General features: G+C 39.4%; 1 protein-coding gene across 3 annotated transcripts in view; it reads right to left on the bottom strand.

The window, feature by feature from the left end:
* Window positions 1–22997, bottom strand: part of LOC122548398 (probable E3 ubiquitin-protein ligase HERC1) — a 349687-nt gene that overhangs the window by 4753 nt on the left and 321937 nt on the right. For all 3 annotated transcript variants that reach the window (XM_043687001.1, XM_043686981.1, XM_043686991.1), the window contains exons 70-77: window positions 21952–22090; window positions 20617–20786; window positions 17804–17973; window positions 13255–13420; window positions 12391–12467; window positions 11849–12101; window positions 3782–3934; window positions 2283–2588 (exon numbers count right to left, since the gene is read on the bottom strand). In XM_043687001.1, coding sequence (XP_043542936.1) covers window positions 2283–2588; window positions 3782–3934; window positions 11849–12101; window positions 12391–12467; window positions 13255–13420; window positions 17804–17973; window positions 20617–20786; window positions 21952–22090 — 1434 coding nt within the window. The remainder of the gene's footprint in view (window positions 1–2282; window positions 2589–3781; window positions 3935–11848; window positions 12102–12390; window positions 12468–13254; window positions 13421–17803; window positions 17974–20616; window positions 20787–21951; window positions 22091–22997) is intronic.

Raw genomic sequence — 22997 nt, 5'->3', positions numbered from 1 at the left:
GCCAACCAGAATAAACAAATCATTTATCCTGGCTCTCTGCTTTGTTGGATATCTAACTCTATATACAAGCTAACAGTTTATCCCTAATCCTGTATGATCTTACCTTGTGTATTGGCCTTTTGTGTGGCACCTCATCAAAAGGCTTTGGAAGTCCAAATATGCTACATCTACAGGACCCTAATCATTTTACATTTTTTGAAGAACTCAAGAAAATCAGTCAAACATTACTTACCCTTCATAAAACTTTGCTGACTGCGATGTATTGTGTTTTGACTTCCCGAATATCACATTACTGTTTCGTTAATACTAGATTCTAACAATTTTCCAATGACTGATGTTAAACAACTAGTCTGTAGTTTCCTATTTTCTGCCTTCCTTCATTTTTAAATAAGGGTATTACATTGGCATTTTTCACAGCCATTGAAACCTTTCCAGAATCCAGAGAAATTTGGAATATTATAAACAACGCATCCACCATCTCTGGTGCCATCTCCTTAAGATGTAGACCATCAAGCCCTGGGGACTTGTGTGTCTTTAATCCTGATAGCGTGCTCAGTATGTTTTCTCTAATGGTGGCAATTGTTTAAATTCCTCCTTTTCTATAACCTCTGTATTACCTGTTACTATTGGATTGGTTTCAGTGTCCTCCACCATGAAAACAGAGGCAATATATTGATGTGTCTTCAGCATTTCTATGTTCCCAATTATTAACTGTGTTCCCCATAATTCGGTGTTCCCCATTATTTAACTCTCCCATCTGGTCCTCCAAGGGATTTTAGCTACTCTCTTTTTGTATACTTACAGAAGTGTTTGCTATTCGTTTTTATATTTTGTGCTAGCTTTCTTTCATAACTATCCTTTGGTATTTTAAATTTTTTTAGTACCCCTTTGGTGCTCAATCTTCCAGCTTGCCACTGACCTTTACAATATGTTGTGCCTTAGATGTTGCCATTATGTTATCTTTTACTTTCTTTTTTAAGTCATGGATGATTTTTTTCCCCCCTCTTACAATATTTCTTCCCTTCTAGGATATATTTTAGTTAGGCGAAAATGGATATCTCCTTAAATTTCCGCCAGCTTATGAACTGTCCTATCGCTTAGCTTGCTGTATAGTCCACTAGAGCCAAATCTGTCCACATGCCAATGTAATTACTTTGTTTAACACCAGAATGCTACACTGGGACTTAAGTTCATTTTCCTCAAACTGAATTTGAAATTCCAGCATGCTATGATCACTCTTCCCTGGAGGATCCTTTAGTAAGAGATCATTAATTAATCTTTAATCATTACACAACACTAAAACCAAAATTGACTACACCCTGGTTGGTTCCCCAACAAATTGCTCCAAGAAACAATCACTATTAGACTCTTTGAGCTTTCCCTCAAGACTACCTTTGCCAATTTGATTAATCCATTCTATATACTTAATAAAACCATGTAAAATTACCATTGTTCCTTTATTACAAGTCCACAGTTTCCTGGTTTAAGAACTGCAGAACTACTGTTATGGAACCTATAGATTACTCCCACCAGGGAATTTTTACCCTTGCTATTTCTTATTTCTATCTAGATTGATTCTTTGTCTTTTTCCGGTGCATCCAACAGGATCATGGTTGCAAAACTAGCACACATATCAAACAATAAATGTGATGAAGCAATTAGACAAAAATTACTAAATTATCTCTAGTATGCAAAGAATTATGCTGATTACCAATTCAGAATTGTCAGTTGGGCTCAATGTAGTGTCCTTCTATGTACTAGAAGCAATGTGTGTTAATGCATAGAGCACGGTTTTCTGCACACTCAAATAACATGTACAGGCACTATATGTTTCAACTCAACAAAATAGATGATGACCATTCTCTGGTTAATTTCCCAGGGCAACACCTTGATGACAGTTAACCTGCTAAAACAATTAAATGCTGGTAATCAATAACTAATACATTCTACATGGTAACACTTCTCCAAATCAGCATTCACTTGTCAACCAATCTGCACTCTATTTTCATAAAATATAAATATTATTTTCCTTTTACTTTGCATTTACTTGCAAACTGCCCTGATATGTGTAAGATGAAATTTGTTGGCAAAATATTTCTTTGCTGAGCAATACTAAAACTTTGTAAATTATATCCATGAATTTTTGGCATTAAGCTGTTGGTACAAGGCTCATTTTTCCCTGGTGTATACCTTGGGAAAAACCTACAAGATTTACAACTTACAAGATTTGCACAAGTCAATAATTTAAGCTACACTGTAATTTGTCAATGCAAAATACTTACCCTGTCGACTTTAATAATTTGGAATTTCTGTGTTATGTCTGCAGGATTGGCTGGTAACCGAGAGCGACCAGAGACAAAGCGAAGAAACAACACTCTCTCCTCATTAGAAAACTCTTGCAATGTTTGCCACAGCCAATTCAGCAGCTGATGGTTTTCAGCAATGTCACGGTAACGTACAACTTTCTTTAAGGTATCTACGTTCACTTCCGGCATCCCACAAACAAGCTGCTCAAGCTGTCTTTCTGTTAGTAGAGACAGTAGAGGTACTGGCACAATAGCTGACATTCCCTGTCTGATTGCTGCTACCTAAAAATGATTGAACAGCACAATGTAAAAACATTAACAGTTTGTGAATTCATCCATTACTAGGTTTATTTCTTGGCAAATATATCATGATTACTATACAGCTAAATATTTATTGTTTAAAAGGTATAACAAACATTTTTCGAAAATATTTTCTGAAAACAATTTAAACTAATTAGAGAATTGGAGAAAATTTAAAGATTAATTCTAAAGTGGCAGATTAAAATGTTATCTGCTTTATTTATGTAGAAAGTTCAACATGAGCAATCAAAATATTAACATAATCACATTAATGAAAAATAGTAATACAATTCCAGATGTTGGAAATCTTAAAGAAAAATCAGAAAATACTGAAGATTCTTAGCTGCAGTGCAGCACCATAGAAAACTCTTAATATTTGTGATGTGTTACATTGGTTTTTCACATATGCTGCCAAACCTGCTGAATATCATAGTTTCTGCTTTAATATCAACTAGCTGTTGCTTATTGAATGCTAAGATTTAAGTTGCTGATGACCATGATTAGGAGACATTTAATTCGAAAAAATTGAACTTGGCTCTCCAATCTTTGCCATTACAGAGACTAATAATACTTTATCAAAATGGCATATTATAACTATATAGAAATCAGGGATCCTGGGCATTATTGCATTGTTAAGTGCATATATAACTACACCTTACATGTTCACCTCCTTTTAAGGGATGCTGTCTCTTGGCTGTTGCTGACGATTTTGATTTATATTTAGTATTTACAACTACTCTACCAGCTTCTCATCTCTGGTGTGAGAAAGTTGAAAAAGGTGATGACATCCATGAAATAATGTGTCCATCTGTTCTTGCTGATTACTCAAAGACATAATAAGCGCACATTTTTCATCAGTGACCTCCTGGACAGCAATTAGATGTAACTGAGGACACAATGCAATGGCATGTGCAAACCTGGGCTGAATCCAGTTAACTCAGTACAGATTTGAATTCCAGTCTCCGAATTATCGAGTCCTCATGGTTCACATCGAAATAAAACAGTGCTCTTACTATAGACCACCTGACAACCCCTCACAATGCTAACTTTCAAAAGTTATAAAATAGTATTGAATTTGAAGAAAATTCAGGAGATTATCTTGAGAAAATAGAGGAAGTACTTACTTGCTGCTGCACATGGAAATTGAAATGATTTGAAAGGATTTTTATGCTCACCTGTTGATCTAGTTCATGTAGTCTGTATTCAATTGCTCTCTCTACATACTCCTTCCTGTTTCCAAATGTCAAAGGTATACTGCTTCCTCCAGGAATTATTGGAACAACCTTACCGTTTGCACTCTGACCAACAAATGAATCTAAAGGGATCATCTAGAAAATAATTAGAGATAAATAACATTACAGAAATTGATCACAATATTCAGCCTAATCTTACCAAACATTGCCTTTCTTAAAAAATAGGAAGGCTCAAGTTACACTTATTGGAGCAGACATTCAGTTCATTGTGTCTGCTCCGTCATTTAAAAATATGATAATCCTCAACTTCAATTTCCAGCCTTTTCTCCATAACCCTTGATTCCCCTACTGACTGAAAATCTGTCTATCACAATCCTGACTATATCTAATAACCAGGTCTTGATATCTATCTGCAGTAAAGAATTCCATAAATTCACTCGTCTCTGGTAGAAATAATTCTTCCTCAGCTCTGTCTTAAATTGGTGATCCCTTACTCAGGGATTATGCCTGATGGTCCGAGACTCTCCACAATCACAGAATCAAACAATTGTTATAGTGCAGGAGGCAACCATTTGGCCCACGGTGTCTGCACTGGTTGTATTACTTAAGAAGGGGAAACAGCCTCACTGCATGTACCCTGTCATGTCCCCCGAGAGTCTTTTATACTTCAATGAGATCATCTGTCATTCTTCTGAACTCCAATGAGTACAGGCCCAACCTATTCAATCTCTCCTCATTGGAACATCCTACCATTTGGGACCAAGCTAGTGAACCTTCTCTAGACTGCCTCCAATACCAGTGTATGTTTATATACTCCATTGCTTTTGAAGGGACTTTAGAGGACAATATTCCATGTGCTTCCCCTATCATCTGCTGAATTTGTATGTTAGCTTTTTGTGATTTATGCATGAAAGTTCATGCTATGCTGTAATTTTCTAGTCTTTCTCTATAGAGTCATAGAGATGTACAGCCACAGAAATAGACCCTTAGGTTCAACTCGTCCATGCCGACCAGATATCCTAACCTGATCTAGTCCTATTTGCCAGCACTTGGTCCATATCCCTCTAAACCCTTTCTATTCAGATAGTCATCCATTTAAATAATATTTAACTCCTCAATTCCTCCCAAATTGCTTAACCTCACATTTCCTAGCTACAAGCAGTTCTGAATAAGAGTCATTGGATAGAACATAGAGAAGTACAGCACAGAACAGGCCCTTTGGCCCACGATGTTGTGCCGAAAATTATTCCTAATCTAAAATAAAATAACCTAACCCCTCAATTCACTGCTGTCCATGTGCTTGTCCAGCAGTTGCTTAAATGCCCCTAATGACTCTGCTTCCATCACCATCGCTGGCAACACATTCCATGCATTCACAACCTTCTGCGTAAAGAACCTATTTCTGACGTCTCCTTTATACCTTCCTCCTAACACCTTAAAACTATGACCCCTCGTGCCAGTCAATCCTGCCCTGGGGAAAAGCCTCTGGCTATTGATTCTATCCATGCCTCTCAGTACCTTGCACATCTCAATCAGGTCACCTCTCTTCCTCCTTCTCTCCGGAGAGAAAAGTCCGAGCTTAGTCAACCTCTCTTCGTAAGCCAATCCCTCCAGTCCAGGCAGCATCCTGGTAAACCTTCTTTGCACCCTCTCCAAAGCCTCCCCATCTTTCCTACAATAGAGCGACCAGAACTGGACATAATATTCCAAATGTGGTCCCACCAGGGTTTTTTAGAGATGCAAAACCTTGCGGCTCTTACACTTGATCCCCCTGTTAATAAAAGCCAAAACACCATATGCTTTCTTAACAACCATATCCACCTGGGTGGCAACTTTGAGGGATCTGTGCACTTGAACACCAAGATCCCTCTGTTCCTCCCACAGCAAGATCTGACACCTGTTCTGGCTCAGTGCCGAGCACCAAATCCAAAATGGCCTCGCCCCTCGGTCTACATACTGAGTAAGTAAACCCTCCTGGACACAACTGACAAAAACGGCTCCATCCAAACCATCTGCACTAGGGAGGTTTCAGTCAACATTGGGAGGTTGAAGTCACCCATAACAACTACCTTCTTTCTTCACTACCTGCTATACCTGCACCCATAACAACTACCAGCTTTCTTCACTACCTGCTATACCTGCATGCTTGCCTTCATTGAATGGTGTACAAGAACACCCAGAACTCTTTGTACTGCCCCTTTACCTAACTTGACTCCATTTATGGCTTTCCCCAGTAGGCCGTCCTCACCAGCAGTATTCAAAATGCTATACTTATTGCTGAGGGGAACGGCCACAGGGGATCCCTCCTCTCTCTGTTGGTTCCCTTTCCTCCCCCTGACAGTAACCCAGCTGTCCTTATCCTGTGTCTGAGGAGTGACCATCTCTCTGTACATCCTCTCAATTTCCCCCTCAGCCTCCCGGATGATCCGCAGTTCATCCAGCTTCAGTTCCAGTTCCCTAACTCAGCTGGAGTTGGGTGTACTTCCAACAGATGTGGTCGGTGGAGACATGTGTCTCACCTACTTAAAAATTTCCTGGCTGCCCTCATTTCTCTCTGCCCTCTCTCCTCATTGCTCTGTTCAAAATGGAGGCCCAACTCCTGAGGTAAGTCCCTTTTTAGGTGGGGAAAAACTGACCTACTTGGCAACCCTAGCTTCTCTCCGCCCTCTCTCCTTGCCGCTCTGTTCAAAATGGATCTGAAATGTTAACTCTTTCTCTCCACAAATACTGCCAGACTTGATGAGTTTTTCCAGCAATAATGCTTGTGTTTCTAGCATCTATATTTCTCCATTTTTTTAAAAAAAAAAGTTGAGGCTCTGGCTACTGTGATGAAATCAGTGACCTGATCTTTGTACTCTGTGCTTCAAAGCCACTTTTATTGAGACAGTCCTTAAGTAAAATCGCAGTTTCTGCAGGGATGTACTTCATTGTATTTCATAGTTGTGGTGTCAAGTTCTGAGATATCAGCCTGTGGTTTAGGCTGTGAAGGAAATGGAAGGTATTTGGGAAAATAACAAGGATGAATAGTCAAATTTCATCCAGTGATCAGAACGGGAAGGGATCTGAAAATGTTTATAATTTTCAGAAGAAAAGACTGTTGCTTTGAGATGGTCTCTGTAAAACAACTAAGATAAGGAAAATGAGACAGTTGGGCAAGTAGACCACAAACATTGATTCCAGGGCGATGATGTGAAGATAGTCCTTTAAGTGGACGGTCCACCTGTTGAACTTGGGAGCTGCTGTCAGGTGGGACTTTGCAGTTAACTTTCGTGTGAACAAAGGAACAGAAACTCCACCTGGGAAGGTCAGAATTTTGCTGGAGTCCAAGGCTGAGATTAATGTCATTTCTACTGAACGGACTATCTGAGAAATAGAAGACATTTATCTTTGTTACAACGGCAATTAATAGTGCCTATGGGACACAAATTGTTTGTTAATTTATGCTCAATTTATGTAAACATTGGTTTGATTTTTACAGTAAAATTTCTATTGGAATCCTGCCCCCCTACATTTCTATGCTGTATGACTCCATGACTACTATGGGACACTCCAATTTTCCAACTGAGCTTCAATTTGGGAATGTTGGAGAATTGCTCCACACTGCTCAATACAAAACTAAAGGTAATGTTTGCAACTACAGATAATTTAATATAATTGGTGAAGGAACTGATAGACACAACAATTGGAAATAAAATGCTCACTCTGAAAAATATATGGCTTAACAGATGACAGACAGCATGGATTTGTTCAACGGAAATCAGGTTTGACAAACCCAGAACAGACTGATGAAGGTGATATTAAAAACAGAAGGGCTGGAAATATTCAGCAGGTATGGCAGCATCTGTGGAGTTAGAAACAAAATTAATGTTTCAGATCAATGTACTTTCAATAAAGTGGTATAATGTTAGAAAAGTTTTAATTAAGTGAAAGAGGGGAAGATGGGAAGCAGAACAAAGAGAGAATTTTTACAATACACTGGAAGACAAGAAAAAAAAAGAGAAAGTTGTTTGGTCTTGCACCATGAACTAAGTAGTAATGAACTAGTTAAGGAAGTAGAAGCTAGAGGAGACCTAAACAGGATTTTGAATAACTGCCATCTGAAAGCAAAGAAAATGACAGATGAAAAGAATAAATAGAACAAATGGTTAAAGTGTTTTAGTTGATCTTATTCCAGCTTGGTAAGGGGCACAACAGGTTTTGCAACTTGAGTCTTCAATACTATTGCCGATTGTTAGGGCCTTTCTCCAATGCCTTCAGCTATTTCTTAATATCACATTGAGTGATTTTGATTTTGAATAAGGAGTGATAAACAAGCTCTGATAAACTTGGGTCAGTGATGGATAAAATTCCATGATGCATAAAGGCTGTAACTTCCTACCTTCTCACCCACACCCACCTGGCTGAAACTTGATCATGGCTCCAATGGGTGCTCACTTTGCTGAATAGTCATTGCTCCAGCCTTGTGAAACTCTTCTCCTGATGACCGTGGGAATACCAGATTCACTCCTCAAGCTGTTCCAACTATCGGGCTTCTCCCTCCCTTGACTGTTCCTCTACTCACAGACTCCTTGTTTGTAGGAGTAGCAGGAGTGGGAGAGAGGGACCCTGTGTATGGTGGAGCTGAAGCAGACCACATAAGAGACACAGATCTCTGACTGGAGGAGACTGGGGATGGGGGTGAGTTGTGCTGTGTGTAGGGGAGGGGAGAAAACAACTTTTCTCAGATTGGATAATTTCAGAGGTGAATTCACCTGCTGGTCCCAGGTATTCTAAGCATTGGAACCAGAGGTGAAGTGAGAAGAAGTGTTTTCATACATGCTTTAATGATCAAGAGTGCAGTTTGGAATGTTAGGGTTGGTAGACTCGATAATAACTTTCAGAAGACAAAAAGACAGGGGAAAACGCAAAGCTTTGTAGAAACAGTGCGTGAAAAAGACTAATTGGATAATCCTTCAAAACAGCTGGCACTGGCATAATAGTCCCCAATGCATGGTTAACCTTCTCTGCATTATCACTATGATTAGCTCAAATAGTGACTTGAAGAAATCAGAAAAGAATTCAGAAATTAGTACTTCCAATTCTAAGCCCAGTGCCATGTACTACACCATTGAAGAGTTCAGGCTGCCTACTTTTCCTCAATCGTCTTCCATTACTGCTTCAAACAGCTGCTAGAAAACAGTATGTAAGTACTTGCTTTCCTGTGTTGTTCTCCTTTATAAGGAATGAAATACCCTCTGGTCAATGCTTCAAGGTGATAATGGAAATTTGGCATATTGAGCTATTCTCGTTCTATTACTCAACTAGTGTACTATTACTCAACTCCACTATTGTACCAGATAGGGCGCTGACACACAGACAGATCCATTCTTTTCAGGTTTGTGCCTTTCATTCAATGGCTTGAACATTCTAATGCAAAGCAGTTCAGTTGGAAAGACGATGAGGAAATTTAACCAGAAACTATGCACAGATCAAAACAAACACATGCAACATGCCTTGATGACTATTGCCCAGTGGCTCTGACCTCCATAATCATGAAATGCTTCAAGAGGCTGGTCATGGCCTACATCAACTCTAGCCTCCCAGCTTGCCTCCATCCCCCGCAATTTGCCCACTGGTGAAACAGGTCCACAGTGGATATCGTTTCTCTAGCCCATCATCCCTGGAACAAGGACAGCTCAATCAGGCTCCCTTTCATTAGCTGCGCCTTCAACACCATAATCCCTACCAGATTAATTTCAAAACTCCAAGACCTAGATCTCAGCCCTGACCTCTGCAACTGGATCCTCAGCTTCTTAACCCACAGACCATAATCAAAGAAGATAGACAATAGCACCAGCTGCACAATAATTGTCAACACTGGCACCCCACCAGAATGCTTTCTCAGCCCCCTAATGTACTCCCTGTACACCCATGACTGTGTAGCCAAATTTCATGCAAATGCCATCTACAAGTTTGCTGACAACACCACTGTGCTAGGATGGATGAGTCAGAATACAGGAAGGAGATAGAGTGTTTAGTGTCACGGTGCAATGATAACAACCTTTCTCTCAATGTCTGCAAAAAAAAAAAGAACTGAACATTGACTTCAGGAAGAAAGGAGACGACATGCCCCTGTCTACATCAATGGGGTTGAGGTGGAGAGTCAAGAGCATCATGTTCCTAGGAGTGACGATAATGGACAGTCTATCCTAGACCTCCCACGCAGATGCGATGGTCATGGCGACATAACAACACCTTTTCTTTCTCAGGCCGCTCAGGAAATTCTGCATGTCCATAAGGACAAATAGATGCACCACTGAAAACATTATCTCTGGGTGCATTACTGCCTGGTATGGCAAATCCTGTGCCCAGGGCCGTAAGAAACGACAGAAACTTGTCTGCATAGCCCAGACTATCATGGAAGCCAACTTCCCATCCATTGACTCCATTTACCCTTCTCATTGCCGCAGAAATGCTGCCATCAAAGACCCCTCCCACCCCAGTGATGCCTTCTTTCAACCCCTTTGGTCAGGCAGAAGATACAGAAGTTTGAACATATGCACCAACCTTTTTCAGGTTCAGGAACAGCTACTTCCCCACTGTTATTAGACTGCTGAATGGACCTCTCTAACCTCAAATAATGCCATCTTGCTAATGTTGATCTTGGTTGTAAGTTTGCTCACTGAGCTGGAGGGTTTGTTCTCAGACATTTTGTCATCATGCTAGGTAACATCATCAGTGAGCCTATAGTGGAGCGTTGGTGTTCTGTCATGCTTGCTGCTTATCTATCACAGTTTGTTGTGGTAGGTGATATCATTTCCAGTTCTGTTTCTGAGAGGTTGGTAAATGGAGTCCAAATCTGTGTTTGTTAATAAAGTTCTGGTTTGAATGCCAAGCCTCTAGGAATTGTTTAGCCTGTTCCAGGATGGATGTATTATCCCAGTTGAACTTGGGTCCCTTTTTGCCTGTGTGTGGATACCAGTGATAGTTGGTCATCTTTCGGTGGCTGGTTGGTGCGCATGTATCCTCGTGGCTAGCTTCCTGCCCAATTGTCCAATATATTGTTTGTTGCAGTCCTTGCAGGGTATTTTGTATATGACGTTTGTTCTGCTGGTTGTAAGCATGGCTGGTTGTAAGCATATTTAAATTTATCAGGAGCTGTTTCTGTGTGTTGGTAGGTTTGTGGGCTACCATGATGCCTAGGGACTGCAGGAGTCTGGACGTCATCTCTGAGATGTCTTTGATGTATGGTAGGATGGCTAGACTCTCTAAATGTGTTGTGTCTCCTTGTTTAGGTCTGGAGTGCAAGAATTGCAGACTGCACTTATTGGGTACTTGTTGTTCCTAAATGTGTCGTACGTGTGTTTGTCCTTGGCTTCTCGTAGTTTCTGGGTGCTGCAGCGTGTTGTGGCCCGTTTTAATAATGTCCTGATGCAGCTCCGTTTGTGGGTGTTAGGATGGTTGCACCTGCTGGGAGGACCTACTAGCCACCAAAAGACATGATCAACTGTCAGTGATATCCACACACACAGATGAAGAGGGACGCCAGTTTGACTGGGACAATACATTCATCTTGGGATAGGTTGAATCAAGACATGTGAGGAAATTCCTAGAGGCCTGGCATTCAACCAGAACTCCATTAACAAACCTAGATTTAAACCCCATTTACCAACCTCTCAGAAAAAGAACCAGAAATGATATCACCATCACAACAAACCGTGACAGATAAGTAGCAATGAAGACAGAACACCAGCGCTTCACCGGACACTCACTGATGTTACCTGACATAGTGACAACACATCTGAGAACAAATCCACCAGCTCAGCAAGCAACTTACAACCTGAGCTACAAATCTTCTCCAAAATGTTGATCTTGCTTCGTGCACCTCCTGTGTTGCCATAATCTTGTATTCCTCTTTTTATCTAAGCACCTTATAATTTCTATGTCCTTGCTTGTTATGATCTGCCTGTACTGCTCACAAAACAAAGCTTTTCACTGTACTTAGGTACTTGTGACCACAACAAATCAAATCAAACAATAAATCAAATCAAACAATAAATCAAATCTTACTTCCAGGAAATTTTCCTCTGTTATTCCACTGTTGTCTAAATTCAAGATTCCATACAAGTTCCGAACATAAAGCAAGTCAACCTCTTCTAGATCCTCAGAAGAGAGAGGGATTGAGCAGAGCTGTTTCCATACAAATGGTGCCAAGTGTAGATCCAATGGTTTCTTGGTTCGAATAGCCACAGCCATCAGGATTCCCAGAAACCTAAACTGCTGGAGATGTTCAGCAGTACAAGCTGATGGGTTAAGCAAGAATCTGGAAGAAAATAAGGCAAAATAAAGAGATTTGGTCTGAGAATTTAAATTTAATCCCATAAAATTGTTAGTTTCTTAGCATCATGTGCCAGTTCATGAACAGTCGTATTACCATTAAATCTAAAAATATTTTGTGGGACTTTGCTACTTACAAATTGGCTGACATAATAAGAGCTATTACTTATTCTTCAAATGTAGCTGGCTTCAGAAGGATATAGTGAGGTCATGAAAAATTTTCTGTACATGCGAGCACTTTAGTTCTTTCGTAATTTTGAAATAAATTCTTTCACCTGTCTCTATTGCTACCAACTTCTGCAGTGCCATTTGGTGTTGCAATCAGTAGATCGACCACGCCAGTCTCCAATTCCTAGAAAATAAAGTAGTTTAAATTTAAGTTGTTGATAATAGAGATCATAGTTCTTAGAATCACAGAGTTTTGACAGCATGGAAAGACACCCTTCGGCCTAGTGCGTTAATCTGGTCATCAAACGTCTTACTGTTCTAATCCCATTTTCCAATTCATGGCCTATAGCCTTGTATATTTTTGGCATTTCAACTGCTCATCTAAATAGTTCCTAAATTTCTTGAGGGCTCCTTCCACAACTACTCTTTTAGGGAGTGAGTGAGTTCCAAATCTCTCAACCTCTGGGTGAAAAGCACTTTGCTCAAAATTCCCTCTAAACTTTCTGCTCCTCTCATAAAACTGTTCCCGTGGTTATTTAGCCCTCTACTAAGGGGAACATCTTCTCTCTATCTATGCCCCTGAAAATGTTGTACGTCTCAATAAGATCTCCAGTCCTGTTTGTTTCTATGTAAATGCAAAGTCACCACTGTCCAAGAGGACCATAGATCGGCATTTCCGTGAGAGAAAGAGAGGTGACTCGTGGTGGTTTAACCCGAGAGTCACCATGCCTCAGCTTTATAGTAACCTTAGACAGTGTAGGAATTGAACTCTCACTACTAGTATCACCAGCTTTCCAGCTAACTGAGTTAATTGACCATTTGTGTTCATCAGAAAGAAAGGAGTAGAAAAATATGTTGATCAGGTGAAAAGATAGATGGGAGGAGTCTTTGCTGCAACACAAACACTGGTATAGATCTGCTTTCAAGAATTTTCAATTTGTGTTTTAAATTCTATGTAAATGCAAATTTACCTGGCACATTTCTGTAATTGTATCATCAAATACCCCACCAGCATCATCAGCACCTTCCCCGATCAACTTCACTTTCCAGGCTCGTGATGGAAGTCTCAGTTCAGAGGCATTGAGCTGGACAACTTGCTTGGCAATCTGGATGAAGATAGGTTTGGTTGATCGGCCCCTGCATGTCATATACACATATAAATTAACATAACTGCAATACGTTTTCTGCAACTTTATAAAACAAAGAACTATTAAGTTGTGCAAAGAAAATTATGAAAGAAAATTACATTAGCAATAAAACTTTTGACAATGTACTGATACATAAATATAATTTGCTTTTGGCTGTTAATTGGCTTAAAGCACACCACATGCTGGGCTTTGTCTGATCTAACACTGTGTGGGAACATTAAAACAGGAACTGCATTAAGCGAGCTTTTAATAGAGACAATTCAACTTGCAAGAAAAATCTTCAAGATGAGACAACACCTGAGATGAATCATACTGATTTTGAATATATAAGTAACAAATTTATTCATAATAAAATTTAGTTAAAGTCTCACTCCTATTTTCAAGTTGTAAGTATGCCGTAATCTTCATGCAAAACCTGAGTGTGATAACACCAAAATTATGACCATGACTGCCTGAGTTGATAAAGCTAACCAAAATTCAGCAATCATAATCCTCCAAATAAAGGGACAGCTGTTATATGTGATAACATTTTTTAAACTTTGCATACCTATTGCAATATAATTGAGGTCCCAGCATTGATCCCAGTGCCAACCTGTAAATAACCCATTTATTCCGACACTCTATGTCCTGTTAGTGAGCAAGCTTCTATCTGCTGATCATCTACACTGCAAGATTTTATTTTTCTTCAATGTGGCAACCTTGCCAATCCTTCTGGAAATCTAAATGCCGTACATCTACCATTTGCAAAGCTGCAGCTGCCTTCCATAAAGGAGGAGGGAGGTCAGCAAGAGATTTGATAGGGGTGTCCAAAATCCCGGAGGCCTAGCGGATGGAGTAAATAAGAAAAACCGTTCACACCGATTGAAAGGTCAAGAACCAGAATACATTAAAAGTGATGGCTGAAGAACCAAAGGCAAATGTGATGAAATCTTCTTTTAAGTTGCAAATAGTTCTGATCTGGAATGGTCTGTCTGAGAGTGTGGTGGAGTTGGATTTGACTGTGGCTTTCAAATGATTGAAGCCCAGCACCATTCTGTTGAGACTACTTATATCTCCGTCCTATGGTTAGTATTAAAACTGAATAGTGCGTGCAAGACAGGGCCTGGTCAAGACTCTGAACAATTGAAGCCCAATTTTCTCCATGCTGCCCTTCAGGTAAAAAGCTCTAATTGTTTTTGCTGCCTTTTTGCTCCATGAGTTTTTGGTCTCCCTGCTTATAGGAAGGATGTTGTGAAACTTGAAAGGGTTCAGAGAAAGATTTACAAGGATGTTGCCTGGATTGGAGTGTTTGAGGAAGCCCAATTTTCTCCATGCTGCCCTTCAGGTAAAAAGCTCTAGTTGTTTTTCTGCCTTTTTGCTCCATGAGTTTTTGGTCTCCCTGCTTATAGAATGTTGTGAAACTTGAAAGGGTTCAGAGAAAGATTTACAAGGATGTTGCCTGGATTGGAGTGTTTGAGGCTGAGAGGTGACCTTATAAAGGTTTATAAAATCATGAGGAGCAGAGATAGAGTAGAAAGACAAGGTATTTTCCATAAGATGAGGGAGTCCAAAACTAGACAGCATTGATTTAAGGTGAGAGAGGAAAGATTTAAAAGGGATCTAAGGGGCAACTTTTTCACAGAAGGTGGTCCGTGTATGGAATGAGCTGCCAGAGGAAGTGGAGGAGGCTGGTACAATTACAGCGTTTAAAAGGCACCAGAGTGGGTGTATGAATAGAAAGGGTTTAAAAAGGATGTGGGCCAAATGCTGGCAAATGGCAACAGATTAATTTAGGATATATGGACAAGTTGGACTGAAGGGTCTGTGTCCATGCTGTAAAGCTATGGTGAATTGTGTACTTGAATCCCTAATTACACTCGTCTGCAGTTTCTTGTCTCTCACCATTAAGATGTGTCTTTTTGGATCTCAAGTCGATGATGTTACACTTGCTCCATGGTTTTATTTGTGCTTCCTTGAAATAAACTCCCATTGCATAGATACCTGACTTAGCAAATTGCATTTATCTATGGATGAAATGAATTTTCTCTGAATCTATACTTTAGTGTCCAAATTGAGAATTTCTTCTTTAAGTTACAATTTCCATACAGTCTGAATAATTTTACTGCAGTTCAAGTGACAAATTCATTTTGATTTGATTACTCAGTTGCCGAATAAATAATATTGACAACATTCTGCTTGCGTTCTTCCTTCAGTGAACATTTAGCTTTGGAGGCTAACCAACAGCCATTTTGGTATTTTGTGAGCAACAGCAATCAGCAATGCGTAATTTACAAGGACATATCTTCTTCGAAATATGTTGTAGGGTCTATTTTGAAATTTTTATTGCATTCTTTTTTAAAAATTCATTAGTGGGATGTGGGTGTTACTAGCTGGTCAGCATTCATTGCTTGCTAGTTCCTTTGAGGAGGGGGTGGTGAGTTGCCTTCTTGAACCAATGCAATCCATGTGCTGTAGGTTCACCCACAATGCAATTAAGGGGGGAATTCCAAGATTGTGACCCAGAAACAGTGAAGGAACAGCAATATATTTTCAAGTAAGGATGATGAGTGGTTTGGGGGAGAACCTGCAAGTGATTGTGTTCCCATGTATCTGCTGCACTTGTCCTTCTAGATGGAAGTGGTCATGGGTTTGGAAGGTGTTGCCTGAAGATCTTTGGTGAATTTCTGCAGTGTGTCTTATAGATAGTAGGCACTGCCTCTACTGAGGAACGGTGATGGAGGGAGTGAATGCTTGTGGATATGATGCCAATCAAGCGGGCTGCTTTGTCCTGGATGGCGTCAGTTTGAGTATTGTTGGAGCTGCATCATCCAGGCAACGGGGCTGCATTCCATCACATTCCTGACTTGCCTTGTAGGTGGTTTGCAGGCTGTGGGAGGTCAGATGGTGAGTATTCCTAGCCTCCAATCTGCTCTTGTTGCCACTGTGTTTATGTGTGAGTCCATTTGAGTTTTGGTCAATCGTAAACCTCAGGATGTTGATAGTGGGTGATTTAGGAACAGTAACACCATTGAAAGCCACCAGGTGGTGGTTAGATTGTCTCTAATTGTGATAGTCATAGCCTAGTATTTGTGTAGCGTGAATGTTGTCAGCGCATTTGAACATGGATTGCTTCAATAGCTAAGGAGTCATGAATGGTGCTGAATATTGTGCAATCAGCAGCAAACATCCCCACCTCTGACCTTATAAAGGAAGGAAGGTAAATGATAAAGCAGCTGAAGATAGTTGGGCTGAAGGTGATCCATAATCTATTTATTTAAAATAAACAGAGAATACTGGAGAAACTGGTCTGGCAGCATTTCTGGAGACAGAAAAACAGAGTTCATGTTTTGAGTCCAGCATGACTTCTTCAGAATTGCTGAAGCAGACGATTGTGAGTTTCTTCAGCATTCTCTGTGTTTGTTTAATACTTCCAGCATCCATAGTATTTTGCTTCTTTTCATCTATTTACCCAATGTCCGTATCTTCACAGAATAGTTTATCTTGGAGGTGGCAAGGAGGAAAATTTATTGAGTAAGTTGGGCTGAGAGAGATGCTCATCCCTTTTTTTTGCTATTTCATAAATTAAGTTCTAGATGCAAAGGTCCATTTGGCCACCCATTTAAATCGGAGTGGTCAAAACAGCCACTGAAGGGCCTCAACTTGCTACCTTCCTGGTTACTGAACTTCCTGACTGGAACGATAGGTGGTTTTCCGAGGGGATCACTATTAATTCAGAGACTCCGATCCGCAGGGACTGCTTTCTCATTGACAGGAAACACATTGCTATACAAAATTCTCCTGACCATACTCTAGGAGTTTTCTCTCCTCTCTGTCCTTTATACTATCTCAGACTACTTTAGGACTTTTAAAGTCCCCCTTTACAAATACTCGATAATTCGTGCATTTCCCGTGCAATTTTCTTGCAAGCGTTTTCCTTTGCCTATTTCCACCAGTTGATTACCCGTCACTACACCAAACAACGTAATGGTATCTTTATTTTTCTTATCTCTAGTTAACTAGATATGCCTCGGTCACTCGAGAACTTCCCATCTCCCCTTAATAAATACAGCTCCCCCACTAACTTTCATTCCTTTCCTATTTTTCCTGAGTCTCTTGATTTCAGAGGCATTCAATACTTCATTTTACCCTTCATTGAGGTGACCTTCATCTGCACAATATAATCCTTCCACGTTGTTATCTGAGCTTGCAAGCTCAGATACTTAATATTTACCAGGTTACCTTCAGTGTAGACTGGTTATTTCAAAAATATCATGGAAATTAATAATGTTTGAGAAATTAATATGCTCATTAATTTTCATTTCTAGAGTCTTCCTGTGACAGTAAGTAACATAATTTAATGACAGTTTGCAAGGTTGCTCTCCAAATAACATACCGTGCAGAAATTCTCTTCACCGTGATCTGAGGTCCATAGGTCTTTCCTTGAATCATAGTTTTTCCTATTGATCGCACAAGTGGCAGAATGTTGACTTTTGGAGACAGAAGGCCTCTCAATCGACCTTGAGCTATTGCAGAAGCTCCAATATTATACCGTGAAATATTAGTCTGGGTGAAAAAGTAAAAACTTTCAATGAAGTTCAAATACCAAAATATTTTTCTTATTCCTTGTTCTATGAATAACACTTTTTAAAAACAATTACTGAAATCCTGTAACAGAATTGTAGTAAATGTGTTGACCCAAGACTAACAGCAAAGACTCAATGCATGCTGTAAGAGAAAACAAGCAATAAATTCCTTTAGGGACCTCAATGGATTAAAAAAAATACAGATTGCACACTAACTATGACCACATTTACATGTGATCATAGGTGATATAAAAATATTTTGATAACAGTTTCTTGTGTGCTAGGTTCTAAGCCTTAGCCAATGCTTTGGCAGTGCACCCAGTAGTGGTTAGGTCAGCCACAAAGAAACAGAGTGAAATATGTTTGATTCATAATCCTCAAAGAGATACGGCCTAGCTCTGGGAGCCTGCAACCTGTAGGCTGCCAGCTCTTTGACATAATTTATTAATGGCAAATACATTCTCAATTGGATTGCATTAATATGTCTAAAAAATTAAATCAAGGAAAGTAAGAGCTGTGTTTTTATTTTGGAGATAAAGGGCTATCATTATACTGCATTTTTGAATAACAAATGATTAGTTTAACAAAAAGCTTTGCTGGGATCAAAATAAACCTGAGTGCAAATCTGCTGCACAATTGTTAAAGGTAATGCCTTTGTTTCAGATTTTCTGGTTGGTTTTTTTTTAAATCACAAGAATCAATGGCTAAAAAAAGTCTTAGTTCTACACATTATTTGGTTTCTTGTGCATTTTAAGTGAGCCTTTATAAAAATTACAAATAAATTGTAGTACAAAAGTCAAACACTTCAATTTTAATTGTATTTTTGTAGAACCTAAATTCTATGAAAGACTTTTATTTATTACATATGCAAATTATGCACTCTCCCAGAAAAATGTGACAATTTATCAAGTATTTAGTTTAGAAATGCTGATGTTTCGTCCAGGAATTCGTCTCGTTGTTAAAAAAATTCTTAATTTAGACAACTGCTTGTAAAGTCTCTTCATGTAAGAGAAGTTGCTGATGCTTGGACCAGTCAGTTACAGCACGAGCTAGTAAACCAGTTTGTTTCCTCAGTTGAATGACCACCACTAACAAATGGTGACAGTTTGTCCAATAGGTAAGAAAATGGCACTTTCACAGTTCTATATTTTATAAAAAAGTCAGTATTCTGACTCAGAGATTGAGTCATAGAGTCATACAGCAGAGGAACAGAGCCTTCTGCCCAACATATCTATGCCCATCAACAAACCACACCAATCCAATTTAGCTGCACTTGGCCCATAGTCAATGCCCTGACATTTTAATACTGGTCCAGGTGCTTCTTAAATGTTATGAGAGTATCTGCCTTCACCACACTCTCAGATTGTGTGTTCCATACTCCTGCCACCTGAGTGAAAAAAAACATCAGATTTCCTCCAAACCACTTAGTCCTTACCTGAAACAGTCTTAGATATATCTGCCATAGGAAGAAAAAGATTCTCACAATCTATCCTGTCTACGCTTCTCAAAATTTTGTATACCTCAATCAGATTACCCCTCAGTCTCCTGTGTTCCAAGGAAAACAAACTCAGCTTATCCAGTCTCTCCTCATAACTGAGGCAGGTGATAATGGGACGGCCTGGGCAACATCTGCCTCATGGGTAAAGACAGATGCAAAGTATTCATTTAACAGTTTGGCCATGCCTTTTGCCTCCAGGTGTAAATCCCCGTTTTGGAATGTAGACTCAAAATTGATGTGGACAAGATGATAATTAAAGTGTGATGTGATACAGTCTAGTACAAAGAACATGGAGGGACAGTATACAATAAAGGGTACCACTCCTACGGATGTGCAGAGGGAGTGTGCAGTAAAGCATTTAGTATTCTAAGCTTCATTAATGATGGCATGGAATACAAAAATAAATACATTACACTCATTTTTTTATTATAAAATATTTGATAGACCTCAGCTGATGTACTGTGTAACATTCTGGGTGTCAAACTTAAGGAAGGACATGAATACTTTGGACAGGGTGCAGACATGATTTAGAAGAATGTTTCTCATCCCTAGAATAGTTAATTATGAGAATAGATTTGAGAAGTTGGAAGCATTGTCTTTAGAGAGAAGAAAGCCAAGAGGATATCTTGCAGACATTTTCAAAATCATAGTTAGAGAGAATCTGTTCCCATTCACAAAAGCATCAAGAATGAGAAAGCACAAATTTAAAGTGATTTTGCAAAGAAAGCAAAAGAGATATAAGGGAAACATTTTCTTACACAGCGAATAATTAAGACATTCAACGCACTGCCTGGAAATGTGGTAGAGGTAACTTCTGTTTTGCCACACAAAACCTGTCTTTTAAACATGAGAACCTGCCTCTCAAACACATTTCTAAATAACTCATCCTACATTTGCTTTTTCTTTGAAGTCAAGATTCACCACAATGTTCCAAAATCTCAATTATCCTTCCCAAAGTCACTCATTGCATCTGCAGCCATTAAATTTCTAAAACACAGGCTTGCTAAATTATTACTCCCAGATGTGTTTGGCCTCCCTTTTTAGTGACTTTTCCCTGGTGTTAGCTGGCTGCAATAGAAAACATGTTAAAATTATCCTATCCAGGATGCAAAAGAAATAATTTACCTGATGATTTGAGTTGAGATTCAATAGTCGCCAAGACCTATACATCAGATCAGAGAAGTGAAACAGGACCCGTAGCCTGTCTGTGAGGATTTCTGGGCTGCATTCCTTCAGTACATTGTATTGCGGAGGTATCATTTGTGGTATACCAAGTTGAACAGGAATTGTGTTACCTTTGATTTTAAAAAAAAATATATTGTTTTAAATCAATGATAGTAATTATTTGGTTTCTAAAATCCAGCTGTTGTACCTATTTTGGTAAAATATTTGACTTGAGTTTTAGTACAACAGACAGAATTTAATATGTTGGGCTGTAGCGTCATACGTTGATCAGAGAACCAATAAGAACAGTGCATTATTTCTCTCCAGAAAGCCCATTACAACTGCCAGGCAATAAGGCATTTGTCTGGACATCATCCAGCCTTTCACACAAAGAAAGCTTCAGGAGGGTGGAAAACCAGCGACCAACTTACCCCAATCAACAAAACCTGTCAGCTTATCACAGGCTGACAGCTCTTTAGTATGGTACTGTCAGTCATCGGGAACTGCTGGTACAACAAATTGACCTTGAGAATTTCTGCTGGATCTCCAGAAAGAATAGAGTGTGGATAGGATAAGAATTGCAGGATGGGTGGTCACCAGCATGGGGAATGAAGAGGCTTTGATAAGAAGCAAAATGGATAGCTTTTAGTGGTCTCCATTCAACCTCATTTTCTCACGTTGGTTCCCTTCTTCCACCAAGAAATCTTCTCTACTTAAGAGGCTACTTACGAGCCTCAGTTGGTCTCTGGGATCCAGCCTACAACTCTAGTTACACCAATATTTATTGCAAGATCAATTCAGCTGAGGCATTAAAGCTGCAGTGTGGTGATCAATTGAACATAATACATGAGAGAGAACATAAGAAAAGGAGAGATCTCAGAGGGAAAAGGAACACAATGCTAATGTTCTTCCAATTTTTATGTGATAACAGTCAAATGGCCTTTTAACTAAACATTGTTCTAACTGGTATACACCAGAATCACATTCTATTTGACAGTATCTAGCTCTTTGCAACAGTCCATAAAAAATTGTAAATTACAAACTAATCCCACAGAATATTCTAAATGCTTTTGTAATTTCTTCAGTTTGTTACAGGTACTTTCCTTACTGGAGAAGGCTCCACTACAGTTTCCAGGTGTCAGTGTTGGAAACATTGAATAGTTACTTCAATTAACCTGTTAAGACACATATCTAGGACAGGTGGAACTTTAACCTGGTCCTCTTGGCTCTCAGATCAGGACATTACTCCACAAGAGCCACACAAGTTGTGTTACAAAATTAGGTATACTACATCACCTGGAGTTGAAGCTGAAAGAGGGGGTGTGGTCCATGCAGCACTGTGACACCGACCAGCTGAAATCTGACGAATATTTTTCCCCTGAAGTGCAGTGATCAATGTTGGTTCTTTTACTTGGTTGGTATGGTTTAGACCAAGCTGCAGAAAGGAGGTTGAAAATTTACTAACTTACAACATAGCTACATAAAAATTAGGTAATTGAGAAAATGTTACAACACAATTATCAAGACTTTAACATGGAGACATAGAAAACAGGAGCAGGCCATTCGGTCCTTCAAGACTGTACACTACTCAATATAATCATGGCTAATCATTCAACTCAGGCCACTGTTTCCACTTTCTCCCCAAACCCTTTGATTACATTTAGCTCAAAGAACTGCATCTAACTCCTTGAAAACATTTCTGTTTGGCCTCAATCACTTTCTGTGGCAGAGAATTCTACATGTTCACCACTCTCTGGATAAAGAAATTTCATCTCATCTCAGTCCTAAATGGTCTAACACATCCTTAAACAGTGACCCATAGCTCTGGAGTCCTCATTAATCAGAAACATCCTCCCACATTTACCCTGTCTAGGTTTGTTAGAACTTTATAAGTTTCTATGAGACCATTCTCATTTCTCTAAACTCGAGTGAAAATAGTCTTAACTGATCCATTTATTTTCATATGTCATTCTTGCCATTCCAGGAATCAGTCCTAGTAAATCTTTGTCGCACTCCCTCCACAGTCAGAGATTCCTTCTTTAGATAAGGAGACCAAAAGTGCACATAATACTCCAGGTGTGGTCTCACCAAAGGATTGTACAATTGCAGCAAGATATTGTTGAAATACTCAAATGCAGTCACTAAGGAGACCAACATACCATTTGCCAGAAAACAACAAATGCTGGAGATCACAATGGGTCAGACAGAATCCATGGAGACAGAGAGCAAGCTAATGTTTAGAGTCTAGATGAATCTTCATCAGAGCTGTACAATTCCATGACTATAAAAGGATTCTCCTTCTCAACTTCTCCCCTCACCTGATGTGTAGTGACCCTTAGGTT

Source organism: Chiloscyllium plagiosum, chromosome 1, assembly GCF_004010195.1.
Source record: "Chiloscyllium plagiosum isolate BGI_BamShark_2017 chromosome 1, ASM401019v2, whole genome shotgun sequence".
NCBI classification, from domain to species: domain Eukaryota; kingdom Metazoa; phylum Chordata; class Chondrichthyes; order Orectolobiformes; family Hemiscylliidae; genus Chiloscyllium; species Chiloscyllium plagiosum.
The sequence above is the reverse complement of the archived record's forward strand: the minus strand, read 5'-3'. Positions and strand labels throughout refer to the sequence as shown.